At 44.9% G+C, this 17759-nt stretch overlaps 1 protein-coding gene across 5 annotated transcripts in view; it reads right to left on the reverse strand.

The window, feature by feature from the left end:
* Positions 1 to 17759, reverse strand: part of POLA1 (DNA polymerase alpha 1, catalytic subunit) — a 1252649-nt gene that overhangs the window by 807984 nt on the left and 426906 nt on the right. For all 5 annotated transcript variants that reach the window (XR_010241483.1, XM_063955699.1, XM_063955698.1 and 2 more), the window contains exons 23-25: positions 5484 to 5608; positions 4114 to 4263; positions 3320 to 3442 (exon numbers count right to left, since the gene is read on the reverse strand). Coding sequence is in view for 4 of the 5 variants with exons in the window: in XM_063955699.1 (XP_063811769.1) it covers positions 3320 to 3442; positions 4114 to 4263; positions 5484 to 5608 (398 nt within the window). In the remaining variant the exon portion in view is untranslated. The remainder of the gene's footprint in view (positions 1 to 3319; positions 3443 to 4113; positions 4264 to 5483; positions 5609 to 17759) is intronic.

Genomic DNA, 17759 nt, shown 5'->3' on the forward strand with positions numbered 1-17759 from the left:
AAAAGCCACCGCATAATAAAAAAACAAAAAAAAAAACAGATCTAACACATAAAATTTCTTTTACTTGGTGCCAGACAATGATATAAATTATGAACTGTGCAAACCATCATTTTAAATAATATTGAAACAATTATATTTTATTAAACCAATCACAACACTGAAACAAGTAGGGGGGAAATAAGTAGTTGTTAATACCACTCTTTGGGGGAAGTGGTTAAGATGCTGCCGCTCAGGATCCCGGCGATCAGAATACTGACACCGGAATCCCGACAAGCGGTACTATGCAGACGCCAGTATACCGGCAAAACGGGCTATTCTCCCTCTGTGGGTGTCCATAGAGGGAGAAAATAACCTGTGGCGAGCACAGTGAGCCTCTGCACCTGCACCGAGCCCGCAAAGGGTTTTCGAGCCAGTGTCGGTATACTGATGGCTGGCATCCCAGTTAGTGGTAATTCATACTGAACCCCTCTTTGGGTATGTAGTTGTTAACATTCTGATTGTCAACATTGTCAGAATGCAGACAGCCAAAATGGTGACACATCATTTTAGGGTATGGCATCAAATAGGGTTAGGCTTATGCCGACTGCCACAATCAGAACATGGCAACATTATGCTGTCGACATTCTGAATGTTGACAAAATAAACCACACTCATTCTTGTATGCTACACATACTGTCGATAGAAGAGAATATTTGTCAGTGGATGTAAATTTGGCATATACAAATACAATGCACATTTAGGCATTCCAACTATACAATTTCTTCAATTACTGTAGAATGTGTTACTGGTTTGAAGGTCACCATTATATTGGCATCTTTGTGAGCACTGGGTTACTGCATTGTGGGATTTTATGTGGTCAGAGAAGTAGGGAAATGCTGCATCTGCCTTTCTAGAAATTAAAGTTCTCACCACTAGCATGATGTCCTTACCCATAGCGATGAATGGAATCTAGCATTTGTCTCTAATGCAACCGTGTGGATCAGCGAATCCACATTTTCGCACCTGCGAAACACGAGATGTTTTTGACGATTTTGAGGCCTTTTTTTGCCAAATGCTTTTTCACAAAAAAAAAAAAAGTGTGAAAAGGCATTTGCGAAAATGCCTTAAAAACAGGCGTAAACTGCCCACAACTAAATACGCAGCGTGGTAAATTCGATAGTTCCGAAATTGTCAGAGCTAATTGAATACCCTCTGTAGCATGGACTATTAACACTACCATGAGGTGTTTTTCCTTTTGCCAGTAACGCAAAGAATTGTAGTTGTGCCATAAATATTAAGGGGGGGGAATAAATTGTTATATTTTTCAGCTTCATACCAAAATATAGCCATGCCTCATGCAGAGTAAAGTAGTTCCACTTTTTATATAGTGATGACGAGCATTTTTCTGCTAAACCACCCTTCACACACAAAATATTGTCCTTATGATTTATGAACATGCATTTATGAAGCAAAACAAAACACACACAAAACTTCATTTGGCAAAAAGCCCACTTCAATGTTTATATGTAAACGTTACAGCTTATAGAGACGACATCGGCAACCTATATAAGAAAACCATCGTTTTTAGCAATCAAAGCTAGATATTGCTTAAGATGTCACTTTTATTACTCTGAATAATAATAAAAAATCTCCCATCTCAAGACACACACACACACTTGTCAAGTGAAGGGAAAAAAATTATGGAAGACAGCTGCAGGTCCCAAAACTGGCACCAGCAATATAAAAAGGGAATAGGATAGCTCCAACCATTACTGAACAACTCAGAAATCTGCTGGCAAATTATGAAACGATAATTATGGATCACATGTAAGGACACACAGTATATATCTGTGTTAAGACACAGCTGCATTGCAATATAGTCTATGACATATTGATTACAAGAATAATGTAAACAGTAAAAGTCATGGTCAAAAGATCAAAAAGAACAAGGAAGGAAGGCATCAGGACAGACAGAATAGAGCAGCTCTTTGTTTCAATTTCAATATTACCAAGGTAATAGAGATTTTCATTGGTTAAGCAAAATGGATAACTCTATAAGATGCCTTTATTACTACTTAAATGTGGCATTGCAGTAAATGTAAAGAAAACTGGCAAATCTACTACAGTCAACTCAGCCTTGTATATATTACTAAACAACATTCACACACATCAATTAAAATTAAGCATGTCTCAAAAACTATTTGCAAGGCTAACTACGTCACACAAATTAAGTTAAATTGCACATACATCAGGTTTTCTGCTCAGAACAATTCACAAAAAAATAGAGACTTTTTTTTTATTACTTTTTTTTTTTATTTTATTTTTTATTGTAACTAAGCAGAAGTTGATATTCCAATAAATGTTGATTGAGTCAAACAATTAACTCAGAGAAAGGGGCAGAAAAACAAAAAGCTAATTGGAGCCCTTTCACACTTTATTACAAGACTCCTTAGCAGTGAAAACAAAAGTTCAGATGCATGAAAATCTCTTAATTGTTTAATGATCTAAAAGTATCTATCGCCACCTAGTGAAACATCTTATATCTCAACATTGTAATCTGTGAGGCAGTACACTATTTCATTCGCCAAAAAAACAAAACCCACAGATCTTGTAATTGAGCTAAAGTAAATTTTTCTGGTAATTTATTTTAGTGGATTTAAGCCAGAAAAATTTGGTGTTGAAACAAGATTTTCATTTTTGCTAAACTGTGAAATATGCTCAATAACCATATTTGCAAAGTACCTGTAACAGTATTAATAGTATTTCATGACACATTAATCTGTACACTTTGACAAGAAAACCTGAATAGTCTGAACAGATTGCCCAATATGCTCAGAAAATTTGAATGATATATGCCTAAAACTGTGTCTATAGCCCTATAGACTAAAGAAAATTCTTAGAATAATAGTATAATATACAGAATGACATTTTATATTTGGCATTGTGTATTTTATAATAGATATAAGATTCTGAGGAACGTAAAGGAGGGAAAACAAGAGTTTCTGTTGGACAAAAACGAAGACACAATCCTCTTAAGTTCACATTACTGTATACTATTGAAACATTACTAAAATAGATTTGCTAAATAATCAGTGATGTAAAAGCTCTTAAAAATGACAGTGCAGAATGAGTTTTTCACATAAACATATGAAACATTGAGGTTTGTGTGTTTTTTTCCCCTTTTATTTCAACGCTTCGGTTTTCATATAAGCTCTGTAGTTACACTAGAGTTTCAACTAACAGCAAACCAGTTTAGTGTTATCTCACTTTAGTCAACTAGAGAAAAGGAAACTGCATAGACAAGTTACATCTTCAAAAAGAAAAGATATTTGCTGCTTACCTCTCGCCCTTGGTGAGTGACCAGAGCAGCCAATGGCTTGGCATAGAACCTGCTGAAGGAAAAGCCCAAACAACCATACATGCTGTTGGCGGTTAGCTTCAAAGCCTTCTGTCTGATGTCATACTGAACATAAACACAGACACAAAACAACTGAAAAAGCAGCAACAATAATCTGAACAACAATTATGCAGGTCATGAAGTGTGCAGATATTGTACAAAATAAACATAAGAATTCTCAACAATCTGCATGAATACCTCACAGGACTACTTATATAATGCAATTAACGGTAACAGTTGGAACTGGAACTTCAAGGTGTGATGCTGACCAGGAAGTATAACACTCCACTGTTTCACTTCAGACAAGTGCAGTACACTATACATACTGTACATACAAACTTAAATACTATACTGTGATTACATTATTTATATATATATATATATATATATATATTATATATTATATAGAGAGAGAGAGAGAGAGAGAGAGAGAGAGAGAGAGAGAGAAAAAGGAGAGGCCTTATCAGAAATGTAAATTGCATGTCTAGTACCATGCTTTTAATAATGAATAATTATTAAATTATTAACACTGCAGCATAACACAATAGTTAAAAGCTATAAACAAACTGTGTGACCTAATCAATTTTACTTTACTTCAATAAGCAACACAGTAAGTTATATGTAGAAATGCAGGGGCCACAAGAATGCCATGAACGAGCTTCAAATTTTCAGAACTCAACAGTACACAACAAGGCATTTATCTCTTTATAACCAACAGGCCTTTTGAGGATCATTACCTGCAGGTACAAGTCAGGATTAAGGTCAGGCTGTTTCATCAATTGCTTGACATGACGCCTTCTCTCCACTAGTTTTCGGATCTCCCGAGGTAAGATTCCCATCTCGAGATCTGACTGAGGTAGCTCCGGAATTTCATCTTGATCCTCACCCTGCAAACACAATATAGCGGCACATCATTATGCAACATAATCCTTAATTCTGGTCTCTTCTCACAACAGACACACAGGCGTGTGTCTTGAGCACCAACATTTGCTAGCCTCTTGCAGCTATAATCTGTCCTAAATCACTGTCCCTGCTCAAATGTGCTGATTATCTTGCAAGACACCAAGCAGCCAAAAAGAAAAATCAGAATCTAAGACTGTTTGCAGAAACACCAGCAATTTCATGCATAAAAAGAAAACATGGCTTGTTATCAACTGGATAGCTGTATAATTAACCCTTTGCTTATGGCAGATTCACACAGAAAGGTTTTGCCTTCTCAAGCACCATGCTAGTTATGCAGTTTGCTTGCATATATAATGTACATACGTTTCATGCAATGGTGCAGCTCATAATGACTAGGCAAATGGACATTTTTAGGTCTGGACTAAAACACAACAGTTCAAACAGCATCACTGACTCCATCTACACAGATTTTAGATTACTTTCAATTTTTATAGAACTGCAAAAAAAAAATTGAAATGCTTAAAATATTGATAGTTGTCTGGTCATAAGTAAATGTAATGCACTACAGCAGCTGTAGGTCAGCAGTGCAGATGTGGCCCTACAAGACAGTCTGTGTCCCATAGCTTTCTGCACAACCTCTGTAGACTACTGTATGACATTTCAATACAGGTTGAGTATCCCATATCCTAATATTCCGAAATACGGAATATTCCGAAATACAGACTTTTTTGAGTGAGAGTGAAAGAATGAAACATATGTTTTTTGAAGGCTCAATGTACACAAACTTTGTTTAATACAAGAAGTTATTAAAAATATTGTATTAAATGACCTTCAGGCTGTGTGTATAAGGTGTATATGAAACAAATGAATTGTGTGAATGTACACACACTTTGTTTAATGCACAAAGTTACCAAAAATATTGGCTAAAATTACCTTCAGGCTGTGTGTATAAGGTGCATATAAAACATAAATGCCTTCTGTGCTTAGATTTAGGTCCCATAACTATGATATCTCAATATGGTTTGCAATTATTCCAAAATACGGAAAAATCCGATATCTAAAATACCTCTGGTCCCAAGCATTTTGGATAAGGGATACTCAACCTGTATTAGGGTTCTACTAAGTAGTTTGCACATAATACAGTCTGTTTCCAGGCAAAAAATGATATGGGATATGGGTAATGGTCATCAGGCAGCGCACCAACCTCTTTCCGATTCCGGGCATTAGCAGCAGTTCTATGTACTGTGGTAAAGCATATATTATATTCTTGTATGATAGAGGGGTACAAGCTGTTAAAATCCAGGAGTAAGATGAATTTATCATAGAAGCCTGCAAAAAGAGAGATAAAAACACACAATTTATGATTTACAAAAAAGTATATAAATGGTATACAGCTATAGGTTTAACCAAACAGAGCAATTACCACATTAAGCTTGGAAAAGTCAAAATTAGTATCACTCAATGGTTCACTGATGAAATTAGCTGCATCTATCTTATGGTGTGTACACACGGTGAGATATTTCTTTGCGATTTTGAGCATATAGTCAAAATCGCAAAGAAAGTTAGTGCAGAACGCAAGGTGAAAGTCACCTTGCGATCCCGATGTGCGGTCGGTATCGCATACCCAGATAGACTGTGCAGGCAAGTCAGTTTTGACTATCTCGTGTAAAAAGATAGTCAAAATTGACACTTAGCCAAACTCGGACAAAGACAGTATCGCAAGCACAGTCGTCATATTCTTGAAATACCGACCTAGTCCCTGTCGCATAGTGAGAATCGGGCATAGACCGAATCTCACCGTGCATGTGCACCTTTAAGATGGGCATACACTATACAATTTTCTGGCAGATTATCTGCCAAATCTGTCTGGTTGGAATGAAAATCTGTTTAATAAATGAAAGCGAATGCCAATCAACCATAGCACATACTATATTGGCTGTATTAATTTTCCCTTTAGTTTCTAATATTCCCTCATTTCCTTTTTGGTTATTTCCCTATCCAATCTCCTGTCGGGACCATCCTGACATTGGGAAGTAGATAAAGAAGCTTTTTTAGTTCCCTGTCTACCACTGCTATTTGTGCCCTTCTCCAAAGTAATAGATTTTAAACAATCCACAGGTGGAGCTCATTATTTCACTTTTGATTCAGTGAAGAGACCTGGAAAACATGAACTGTTTTGGGGTATTGATGTCCGAGTTTGAGCACCTGTGCACTATACAATTATCTGGCAGATGATCCCAAACACTGGAAAATGGAAAATAATTGTTGTCATTCATACAAACTGGTTAAATCCCTATTTTATCAATTTTCCAGTGTCTGGGAGCAAATGGTCCATTGTCATTTGCTCTCTCATCAATTACCAGATTTTCATTCCAACCAGCCAGATCTGGTAAATTATCTGCCAGATAATTGTATAGTGCACAGGTGCTTAAACTCAGTCCTCAGGACCCCAAACAGTTCATATTTTCCAGGTCTCCTCACAGAATCACAAGTGAAATTATAAGCCCCACCTGTGGGATTTTTAAAACTTGTCAGTGAGTAATTAATACACCTGTGCACCTGTAAAACATGAACTGTGTGAGGTCCTGAGGAGTGTTTGAGAACCACTAGTATAGTGTATGCCCAGCTATAGCAAGATGTTGTCCATGGATATATGTGCCATGATGTTTTTTCTATTACTATTTCTCGTAGTCCGTAGTGGATGCTGGGAACTCCATAAGGACCATGGGGAATAGACGGGCTCCGCAGGAGACTGGGCACTCTAAAGAAAGATTAGGTACTATCTGGTGTGCACTGGCTCCTCCCTCTATGCCCCTCCTCCAGACCTCAGTTAGGGAAACTGTGCCCGGAAGAGCTGACATTACAAGGAAAGGAAATTTTGAATCCAGGGTAAGACTCATACCAGCCACACCAATCACACCGTACAACTTGTGATACCTTACCCAGTTAACAGTATGAACAACAACTGAGCCTTACTCAACGGATGGCTCATAACAATAACCCTTAGTTAAGCAATAACTATATACATGTATTGCAGACAATCCGCACTTGGGACGGGCGCCCAGCATCCACTACGGACTACGAGAAATAGAATTACCGGTGAGTAAATTCTTATTTTCTCTGACGTCCTAGTGGATGCTGGGAACTCCGTAAGGACCATGGGGATTATACCAAAGCTCCCAAACGGGCGGGAGAGTGCGGATGACTCTGCAGCACCGAATGAGCAAACACAAGGTCCTCCTCAGCCAGGGTATCAAACTTGTAGAACTTTGCAAATGTGTTTGAACCAGACCAAGTAGCCGCTCGGCAAAGCTGTAAAGCCGAGACCCCTCGGGCAGCCGCCCAAGAAGAGCCCACCTTCCTTGTGGAATGGGCTTTTACTGATTTTGGATGTGGCAATCCAGCCGCAGAATGAGCCTGCTGAATCGTGCTACAGATCCAGCGAACAATAGTTTGCTTTGAAGCAGGAGCACCCAGCTTGTTGGGGGCATGCAAGATAAACAGCGAGTCAGTCTTCCTGACTCCAGCCGTTCTGGAAACATATATTTTCAAAGCCCTGACTACGTCCAGCAACTTGGAGTCCTCCAAGTCCCGAGTAGCCGCAGGCACCACAATAGGTTGGTTCAAATGAAACGAGGACACCACCTTTGGGAGAAATTGGGGACGAGTCCTCAATTCTGCCCTGTCCATATGGAAGATCAGATATGGGCTTTTACATGACAAAGCCGCCAATTCCGACACACGCCTAGCCGATGCTAAGGCCAACAGCATGACCACTTTCCACGTGAGATACTTCAGTTCCACGGTCTTAAGTGGCTCAAACCAGTGGGATTTCAGGAAATCTAACACAACGTTAAGATCCCAGGGTGCCACTGGTGGCACAAAAGGGGGCTGAATATGCAGCACTCCCTTAACAAATGTCTGAACCTCAGGCAGTGTAGCCAGTTCTTTTTGAAAGAAAATGGATAGGGCCAAAATCTGGACCTTTATGGACCCCAATTTTAGGCCCATAGTCACCCCTGACTGTAGGAAGTGCAGGAAACGACCCAGCTGGAATTTCTCTGTAGGGGCCTTCCTGGCCTCACACCAAGCAACATATTTTCGCCATATACGGTGATAATGCTTTGCTGTCACGTCTTTCCTAGCCTTTATCAGGTTAGGAATAACTTCATCCGGAATGCCTTTTTCCGCTAGGATCCGGCGTTCAACCGCCATGCCGTCAAACGCAGCCGTGGTAAGTCTTGGAACAGACAGGGCCCTTGTTGCAGCAGGTCCTGTCTAAGAGGCAGAGGCCAAGGGTCCTCTGTGCGCATTTCTTGCAGTTCCGGGTACCAAGTCCTTCTTGGCCAGTCCGGAACAATGAGTATTGTTCTTATTCCTCTCTTTCTTACTATTCTCAGTACTTTTGGTATGAGAGGAAGAGGAGGAAACACATATACCGACTGGTACACCCACGGTGTCTCTAGGGCGTCCACAGCTATCGCCTGAGGGTCCCTTGACCTGGCGCAATATCTTTTTAGCTTTTTGTTGAGGCGGGACGCCATCATGTCCACCTGTGGCAGTTCCCATCGGTTTGCAATCAGTTGGAAGACTTCTTGATGAAGTCCCCACTCTCCCGGGTGGAGGTCGTGTCTGCTGAGGAAGTCTGCTTCCCAGATGTCCACTCCCGGTATGAACACTGCTGACAGTGCTTGCACGTGATTCTCCGCCCATCGAAGAATCTTTGTGGCTTCCGCCATTGCCATCCTGCTTCTTGTGCCGCCCTGGCGGTTTACATGGGCGACCGCCGTGATGTTGTGTGACTGAATCAGCACTGGTCGGTTTCGAAGCAGGGGCTCTGCTTGACTCAGGGCGTTGTAAATGGCCCTTAATTCCAGCATATTTATGTGTAGAGAAGTCTCCAAACTTGACCACAGCCCTTGGAAGTTTCTTCCCTGAGTGACTGCCCCCCATCCTCGGAGGCTTGCATCCGTGGTCACCAGGACCAAGTCCTGTATGCCGAACATGCGGCCCTCGAGAAGGTGAGCACTCTGCAGCCACCACAGAAGAGACACCCTGACCCTTGGGGACAGGGTGATCAGCCGATGCATCTGAAGATGCGATCCGGACCACTTGTCCAACAGATCCCACTGAAAGATCCTCGCATGGAACCTGCCGAAGGGAATGGCTTCGTATGAAGCCACCATCTTTCCCAGGACTCGCGTGCAGTGATGCACCGATACCTGTTTTGGTTTCAGGTCCCTGACCAGAGATGCTAATTCCTGGGCCTTCTCCACTGGGAGAAACACCTTCTTCTGTTCTGTGTCCAGAATCATGCCCAGGAAAAGCAGACGCGTCGTAGGAATCAGCTGCGACTTTGGAACATTCAGAATCCAGCCGTGCTGTTGCAACACTTCCTGAGAGAGTGCTACGCTGATCAACAACTGCTCCCTGGACCTCGCCTTTATGAGGAGATCGTCCAAGTACGGGATAATTATAACTCCCTTCTGCCGAAGGAGTATCATCATTTCGGCCATTACCTTGGTAAATATTCTCGGTGCCGTGCACAGGCCAAACGACAACGTCTGGAATTGGTAATGACAGTCCTGTACCACAAATCTGAGGTACTCCTGGTGAGGTGGGTAAATGGGGACATGCAAGTAAGCATCTTTGATGTCCAGCGACACCATAAAATCCCCCTCTTCCAGGCTTGCAATCACCGCTCTGAGCGATTCCATTTTGAACTTGACTTTCTTTATATAAGTGTTCAAGGACTTTAAATTCAGAATGGGTCTCACCGAACCGTCCGGTTTCGGTACCACAAACATTGTGGAATAGTAACCCATTCCCTGTTGAAGGAGGGGGACCCTGACAATCACTTGCTGGAGGTACAGCTTATGAATTGCCGCCAGCACTACCTCCCTTTCCATGAGGGAAGCTGGCAAGGCTGATTTGAGGTAACGGCGGGGGGGAGTTGATTCGAATTCCAGCTTGTATCCCTGAGATACAATTTGTATAGCCCAGAGATCCACCTGTGAGCGAACCCACTGGCTGCTGAAGTTTCAGAGACGCGCCCCCACCGCACCTGGCTCCGCCTGTGGAGCCCCAACATCATGCGGTGGACTTAGTGGAAGCAGGGGAGGACTTTTGTTCCTGGGAACTGGCTGCATGGTGCAGCTTCTTACCTCTACCCCTGCCTCTGGCAAGAAAGGATGCGCCCCTGACCCTCTTGCCTTTTTGGGAACGAAAGGACTGCATTTGATAATACGGTGCTTTCTTAGGCTGTGAGGAAACCTGAGGCAAGAAAGTGGACTTTCCAGCTGTCACTGTAGACACGAGGTCCGACAGACCGTCCCCAAACAATTCCTCACCCTTATAAGGCAAAACCTCCATGTGTTTTTTAGAATCAGCATCTCCTGTCCATTGCCGAGTCCATAAGACCCTCCTGGCAGAAATGGACATAGCATTAATTCTAGAGCCCAGCAGGCAAATGTCCCTCTGAGCATCTCGCATATATAAGACGACGTCTTTGATATGGCCCAGGGTTAGCAAAACAGTATCTCTGTCAAGGGAATCTATGTCGTCTAACAGAGTATCTGTCCACGCTGCTACAGCACTACACATCCAGGCTGAAGCAATAGCAGGTCTCAGTAGAGTACCAGAGTGTGTATACACTGACTTCAGGATAGCTTCCTGCTTTCTATCCGCAGGCTCCTTTAGGGCGGCCGTATCCTGAGACGGCAGGGCCACCATTTTAGATAAGCGTGTCAGCGCCTTGTCCACCCTAGGGGATGTTTCCCAACGTAACCTGTCCGTTGGCAGGAAAGGGTACGCCATCAGTAACCTCTTAGAAAATAAGAATTTACTCACCGGTAATTCCATTTCTCGTAGTCCGTAGTGGATGCTGGGGACTCCGTAAGGACCATGGGGAATAGACGGCTCCGCAGGAGACTGGGCACATCTAAAGAAAGATTTAGGACTATCTGGTGTGCACTGGCTCCTCCCCCTATGACCCTCCTCCAAGCCTCAGTTAGGACACTGTGCCCGGAAGAGCTGACACAATAAGGAAGGATTTTGAAACCCGGGTAAGACTCATACCAGCCACACCAATCACACCGTTTAACTCGTGATAGGAACCCCGGTTAACAGTATGATAACAACGGAGCCTCTGAACAGATGGCTCGCAATAACAACCCGATTTGTGTAACAATAACTATTTACAAGTATTGCAGACAATCCGCACTTGGGATGGGCGCCCAGCATCCACTACGGACTACGAGAAATAGAATTACCGGTGAGTAAAAATCTTATTTTCTCTGACGTCCTAGTGGATGCTGGGGACTCCGTAAGGACCATGGGGATTATACCAAAGCTCCCAAACGGGCGGGAGAGTGCGGATGACTCTGCAACACCGAATGAGAGAACTCCAGGTCCTCCTCAGCCAGGGTATCAAATTTGTAGAATTTTGCAAACGTGTTTGCCCCTGACCAAGTAGCAGCTCGGCAAAGTTGTAAAGCCGAGACCCCTCGGGCAGCCGCCCAAGATGAGCCCACCTTCCTTGTGGAATGGGCTTTTACAGATTTAGGCTGCGGTAGTCCCACCGCAGAATGCGCCAGCTGAATAGTGCTACAAATCCAGCGCGCGATAGTCTGCTTAGAAGCAGGAGCACCCAGTTTGTTGGGTGCATACAGGATAAACAGCGAGTCAGTTTTCCTGACTCCAGCCATCCTGGAAACATAAATTTTCAGGGCCCTGACTACGTCCAGTAACTTGGAATCCTCCAAGTTCCTAGTAGCCGCAGGCACCACAATAGGCTGGTTCAAGTGAAACGCTGATACCACCTTCGGGAGAAACTGAGGACGAGTCCTCAACTCTGCCCTATCCATATGCAAAATCAGATAAGGGCTTTTATATGACAAAGCCGCTAATTCTGACACACGCCTGGCCGAAGCCAGGGCCAACAGCATGACCACTTTCCACGTGAGATATTTCAAATCCACAGTCTTAAGTGGTTCAAACCAATGTGATTTCAGGAACTCCAAAACCACATTGAGATCCCAAGGTGCCACTGGGGGCACAAAAAGGAGGCTAAATATGCAGAACTCCTTTGACAAAAGTCTGAACTTCAGGCAGTGAAGCCAGTTCTTTCTGGAAGAAAATCGACAGGGCCGAAATCTGGACCTTAATGGACCCCAATTTGAGGCCCAACGTCACCCCTGCTTGCAGGAAATGCAGGAATCGACCCAGTTGAAATTCCTCCGTTGGGGCCTTCCTGGCCTCACACCAAGCAACATATTTCCGCCAAATGTGGTGATAATGTTTTGCGGTGACATCCTTCCTGGCTTTGATCAGGGTAGGGATGACTTCCTCCGGAATGCCCTTTTCCTTCAGGATCCGGTGTTCAACCGCCATGCCGTCAAACGTAGCCGCGGTAAGTCTTGGAACAGACAGGGCCCCTGCTGCAGCAGGTCTTGTCTGAGCGGCAGAGGCCAAGGGTCCTCTGAAAGCATCTCTTGAAGTTCCGGGTACCAAGCTCTTCATGGCCAGTCCGGAACCACGAGTATAGTTTTCACTCCTCGCCTTCGTATTATTCTCAGTACCTTGGGAATGAGAGGCAGAGGAGGAAACACATAAATCGACTGGTACACCCACGGTGTTACTAGAGCGTCCACAGCGATCGCCTGAGGGTCCCTTGACCTGGCGCAATATCTTTTTAGCTTTTTGTTGAGGCGGGACGCCATCATGTCCACCTGTGGTCTTTCCCAACGGTTTACCAGCATTTGGAAGACTTCTGGATGAAGTCCCCATTCTCCCGGGTGGAGGTCGTGCCTGCTGAGGAAGTCTGCTTCCCAGTTGTCCACTCCCGGAATGAACACTGCTGTCAGTGCTAACACGTGATTTTCCGCCCATCGGAGAATCCTTGTGGCTTCTGCCATTGCCCTCCTGCTTCTTGTGCCGCCCTGTCTGTTTACATGGGCGACCGCCGTGATGTTGTCTGATTGGATCAGTACCGGCTGGTTCTGAAGCAGGGGCCTTGCTTGGCTTAGGGCATTGTAAATGGCCCTTAGCTCCAGAATATTTATGTGAAGCGAAATCTCCTGATTTGACCACAGTCCTTGGAAATTTCTTCCCTGTGTGACTGCACCCCAGCCCCGAAGGCTGGCATCCGTGGTCACCAGGACCCAGTCCTGTATTCCGAATCTGCGGCCCTCTAGTAGATGAGCCCTCTGCAGCCACCACAGCAGCGACACCCTGGTCCTTGCCGACAGGGTTATCCGCTGTTGCATCTGGAGATGGGACCCGGACCATTTGTCCAACAGGTCCCACTGGAAAGTCCTTGCGTGGAACCTTCCGAATGGAATTGCTTCGTACGAAGCTACCATTTTTGCGAAGGAGTATCATCATTTCGGCCATTACCTTGGTAAAGACCCTCGGTGCCGTGGATAACCCAAACGGCAGCGTCTGGAACTGATAGTGACAGTCCTGTACCACAAATCTGAGGTACTCCTGGTGAGAAGGGTAAATGGGGACATGCAGGTAGGCATCCTTGATGTCCAGAGAGACCATGTAATCCCCCTCGTCCAGGCTCGCAATAACCGCCCTGAGCGATTCCATCTTGAACTTGAACTTTCTGATATACGTGTTCAAGGATTTTAAATTTAAGATGGGTCTCACCGAACCGTCCGGTTTCGGTACCACAAACATTGTGGAATAGTAACCCTTTCCTTGCTGAAGGAGGGGTACCTTGACAATCACTTGCTGTGAATACAGTTTTTGGATAGCCACCAACACTGCCTCCCTGGCAGAGGGAGTTGCTGGTAAGGCAGATTTTAGAAAACGGCGGGGGGGGGGGGGGGGGGGGGGGAGGAGACGTCTCGAATTCCAGCCTGTACCCCTGAGATACTACTTGAAGGATCCAGGGATCCACCTGTGAGAGAGCCCACTGTGTGCTGAAATTTCTGAGACGGGCCCCCACCGTACCCGGGTCCGCCTGTGAAGCCCCAGCGTCATGCTGTGGACTTACCGGACGCGGGGGAGGACTTTTGCTCTTGGGAACTGGCTGTATGCTGCAGCTTTTTCCCTCTACCTTTGCCTCTCGGCAGAAAGGATGCGCCTCGAGCCCTCTTGTGTTTATGGGGCCGAAAGAACTGTACTTGATAATACGGTGCTTTCTTTTGCTGTGGGGTAGCCTGTGGCAAAAATGTCGATTTCCCAGCCGTAGCTGTGGAAACGAGGTCTGAAAGACCATCCCCAAACAGTTCCACCCCCTTATAAGGCAAAACTTCCATGTGCCTTTTTGAATCGGCATCACCTGACCACTGCCGAGTCCATAACCCCCTTCTGGCGGCAATGGACATTGCGCTTATTTTTGATGCCAGCCGGCAAATATCCCTCTGTGCATCGCGCATGTATAAGACAGCTTCTTTTATATGCTCTACTGTCAGCAAAATATTGTCCCTATCCAGGGTATCAATATTATCCGACAGGGAATCTGACCACGCAGCAGCAGCACTGCACATCCATGCTGATGCAATCGCTGGTCGCAATATAATGCCCGTGTGTGTATATATAGCTTTTAGGAAAGCCTCCTGCTATCTATCAGCAGGATCCTTTAGGGCGGCCGTATCCTGAGACGGTAGTGCCACCTGTTTTGATAAACGTGTAAGCGCTTTATCTACCCTAGGGGATGTTTCCCAACGTGACCTATCCTCTGGTGGGAAAGGGTACGCTGCCAATAACCGTTTAGAAATTATCAATTTCTTATCGGGGGAAGTCCAGGCTTCCTCACACACCTCATTTAATTCCTCAGATGCAGGAAAAACTACTGCCAGTGTTTTTTTTTTTTTCACCGAACATAATACCCTTTTTTGTGGTACCTGGGGTACTATTCTAAATGTGTAATACATTTTTCATTGCCTCAATCATGTAACGGGTGGACCTATTGGAGGGTACACTAGTCTCATCGTCGTCGACACTGGAGTCGGTATCCGTGTCGGCATCTGTGTCTGCCATCTGAGGTAGCGGGCGTTTTAAAGCCCCTGATGACATTTGAGACGCTGGAACAGTCACAAGCTGAGTAGCCGGCTGTCCTATGTCGTCAAACATTTTATGTAAGGAGCTGACACTGTCACGTAATTCCTTCCATAAGTCCATCCACACAGGTGTCGACCCCTAAGGGGGTGACAACACATTTACAGGCATTTGCTCTGCCTCCACATCATTTTCCTCATCATACATGTCGACACAGCGGTACCGACACACAGCACACACACAGGGAATGCTCTGACAGAGGACAGGACCCCACAAAGCCCTTTGGGGAGACAGAGGGAGAGTATGCCAGCACACACCAGAGCGCTATATAACAGAGGGATATCACTATACAGAGTGTTTTCTCCTATAGCTGCTTGTATTATATATATATATATATATATACTGCGCCTAAATTTAGTGCCCCCCCCCTCTCTTTTTTACCCTTTCTGTAGTGCAGGACTGCAGGGGAGAGCCAGGGAGCGATCCTTCCAGCGGAGCTGTGAGGGAAAATGGCGCCAGTGTGCTGAGGGAGATGGCTCCGCCCCTTTTTCGGCGGGCTTTCTCCCGCTTTTTGTGTTATTCTGGCAGGGGTAATTTACACCTATATAGCCTCTGGGGCTATATATGGTGTCAGTTTTGCCAGCCAAGGTGTTAATATTGCTGCTCAGGGCGCCCCCCCCCCCAGCGCCCTGCACCCATCAGTGACCGAAGTGTGTGGTGTGCATGAGGAGCAATGGCGCACAGCTGCAGTGCTGTGCGCTACCTTGGAGAAGACAGAAGTCTTCAGCCGCCGATTTTCCGGACCTTCTTGCTTCTGGCTCTGTAAGGGGGACAGGGGGACGGTGGCGCGGCTCCGGGAACGGACGACGAGGTCGGGTCCTGTGTGCGATCCCTCTGGAGCTAATGGTGTCCAGTAGCCTAAGAAGCCCAAGCTACCACCACTTAGGTAGGTTCGCTTCTTCTCCCCTTAGTCCCTCGCTGCAGTGAGCCTGTTGCCAGCAGGTCTCACTGTAAAATAAAAAACCTAAACTATACTTTCTTTCTAGGAGCTCAGGAGAGCCCCTAGTGTGCATCCAGCTCGGCCGGGCACAGAAATCTAACTGAGGCTTGGAGGAGGGTCATAGGGGGAGGAGCCAGTGCACACCAGATAGTCCTAAATCTTTCTTTAGATGTGCCCAGTCTCCTGCGGAGCCGTCTATTCCCCATGGTCCTTACGGAGTCCCCAGCATCCACTAGGACGTCAGAGAAATCGCTAATTTCTTATCAGGGGAACTCCACGCTTCTTCACACAATTCATTTAATTCATCAGATGGGGGAAAAGTCACTGGCTGCTTTTTCTCCCCAAACATATAAACCCTCTTGGTATTAACCGGGTTACTCTCAGAAATGTGTAATACATCTTTCATTGCAATAATCATGTATCGGATGGCCTTGGTCATTTTAGACTGTAAATGTGCCTCATCATCGTCGACACTGGAGTCGGACTCCGTGTCGACATCTGTGTCAACCATCTGAGATAGAGGGCGTTTATGAGCCCCTGACGGTTTCTGAGTCGCCTGGTCAGGCGTGGGCTGAGACCCCAGCTGTTCCAAGGCTGCAGCGTCATCAAACCTTTTATGTAAGGAGTTTACATTGTCATTTAAGACCTTCCACATATCCATCCAATCAGGTGTCGGCCCCGACGGGGACGATACCAAACTTATCTGCCCTTGCTCCGCCTCCACGTAACCTTCCTCATCAAACATGTCGTCACAGCCGTACCGACACGCCGCACACACACAGGGAATGCTCAGACTGTGGACAGGACCCCACAAAGTCCTTTGGGGAGACAGAGAGAGAGTATGCCAGCACACACCACAGCGCTATATAACACAGGGATTTTCACTGCTAATAAGTGATATACCCAATAGCTGCTTTTTAGTATTCTTTGCGCCTAAATTTATGTGCCCCCCCCTCTCTTTTTAACCCGTCTTGTACCTGGATACTGCAGGGGAGAGCCTGGGGAGCTGCTTCCAGCGGAGCTGTGAAGAAAAAATGGCGCTGCTGTGCTGAGGAAGAAGGCCCCGCCCCCTCAGTGGCGGGCTTCTGTCCCGCTTTCAGTGTAAAATAATGGCGGGGTTTTTTACATATATACAGTGCTAGACTGTATATATGTATTTTTATGCCAAAGGTACATCAATTGCAGCCCAGGGCTATTTTGTATATTATTAGTGCCATTCTGTATTTAAATAGAAATTCTCTTTGGTGAACAATAGAATGATAAGCACACAGGCAGAAGTCACTTCTCTCCACAGTACATTCAATAAAATCTTAACAAAAGAAGTACACACCTAGTAAAGGTTTTAACAAAATAAAAACACAAACATGCACAAACCATATACTGTATGAAGTACCAGTAAAGATAAAGCAAATTTCAAATATTAACGAATAAGAGAATTAACATTGTTATGAGGTACAGCTGAATTTTGAA

Source organism: Pseudophryne corroboree, chromosome 2 (genome assembly GCF_028390025.1).
Source record: "Pseudophryne corroboree isolate aPseCor3 chromosome 2, aPseCor3.hap2, whole genome shotgun sequence".
Lineage (NCBI taxonomy): Eukaryota > Metazoa > Chordata > Amphibia > Anura > Myobatrachidae > Pseudophryne > Pseudophryne corroboree.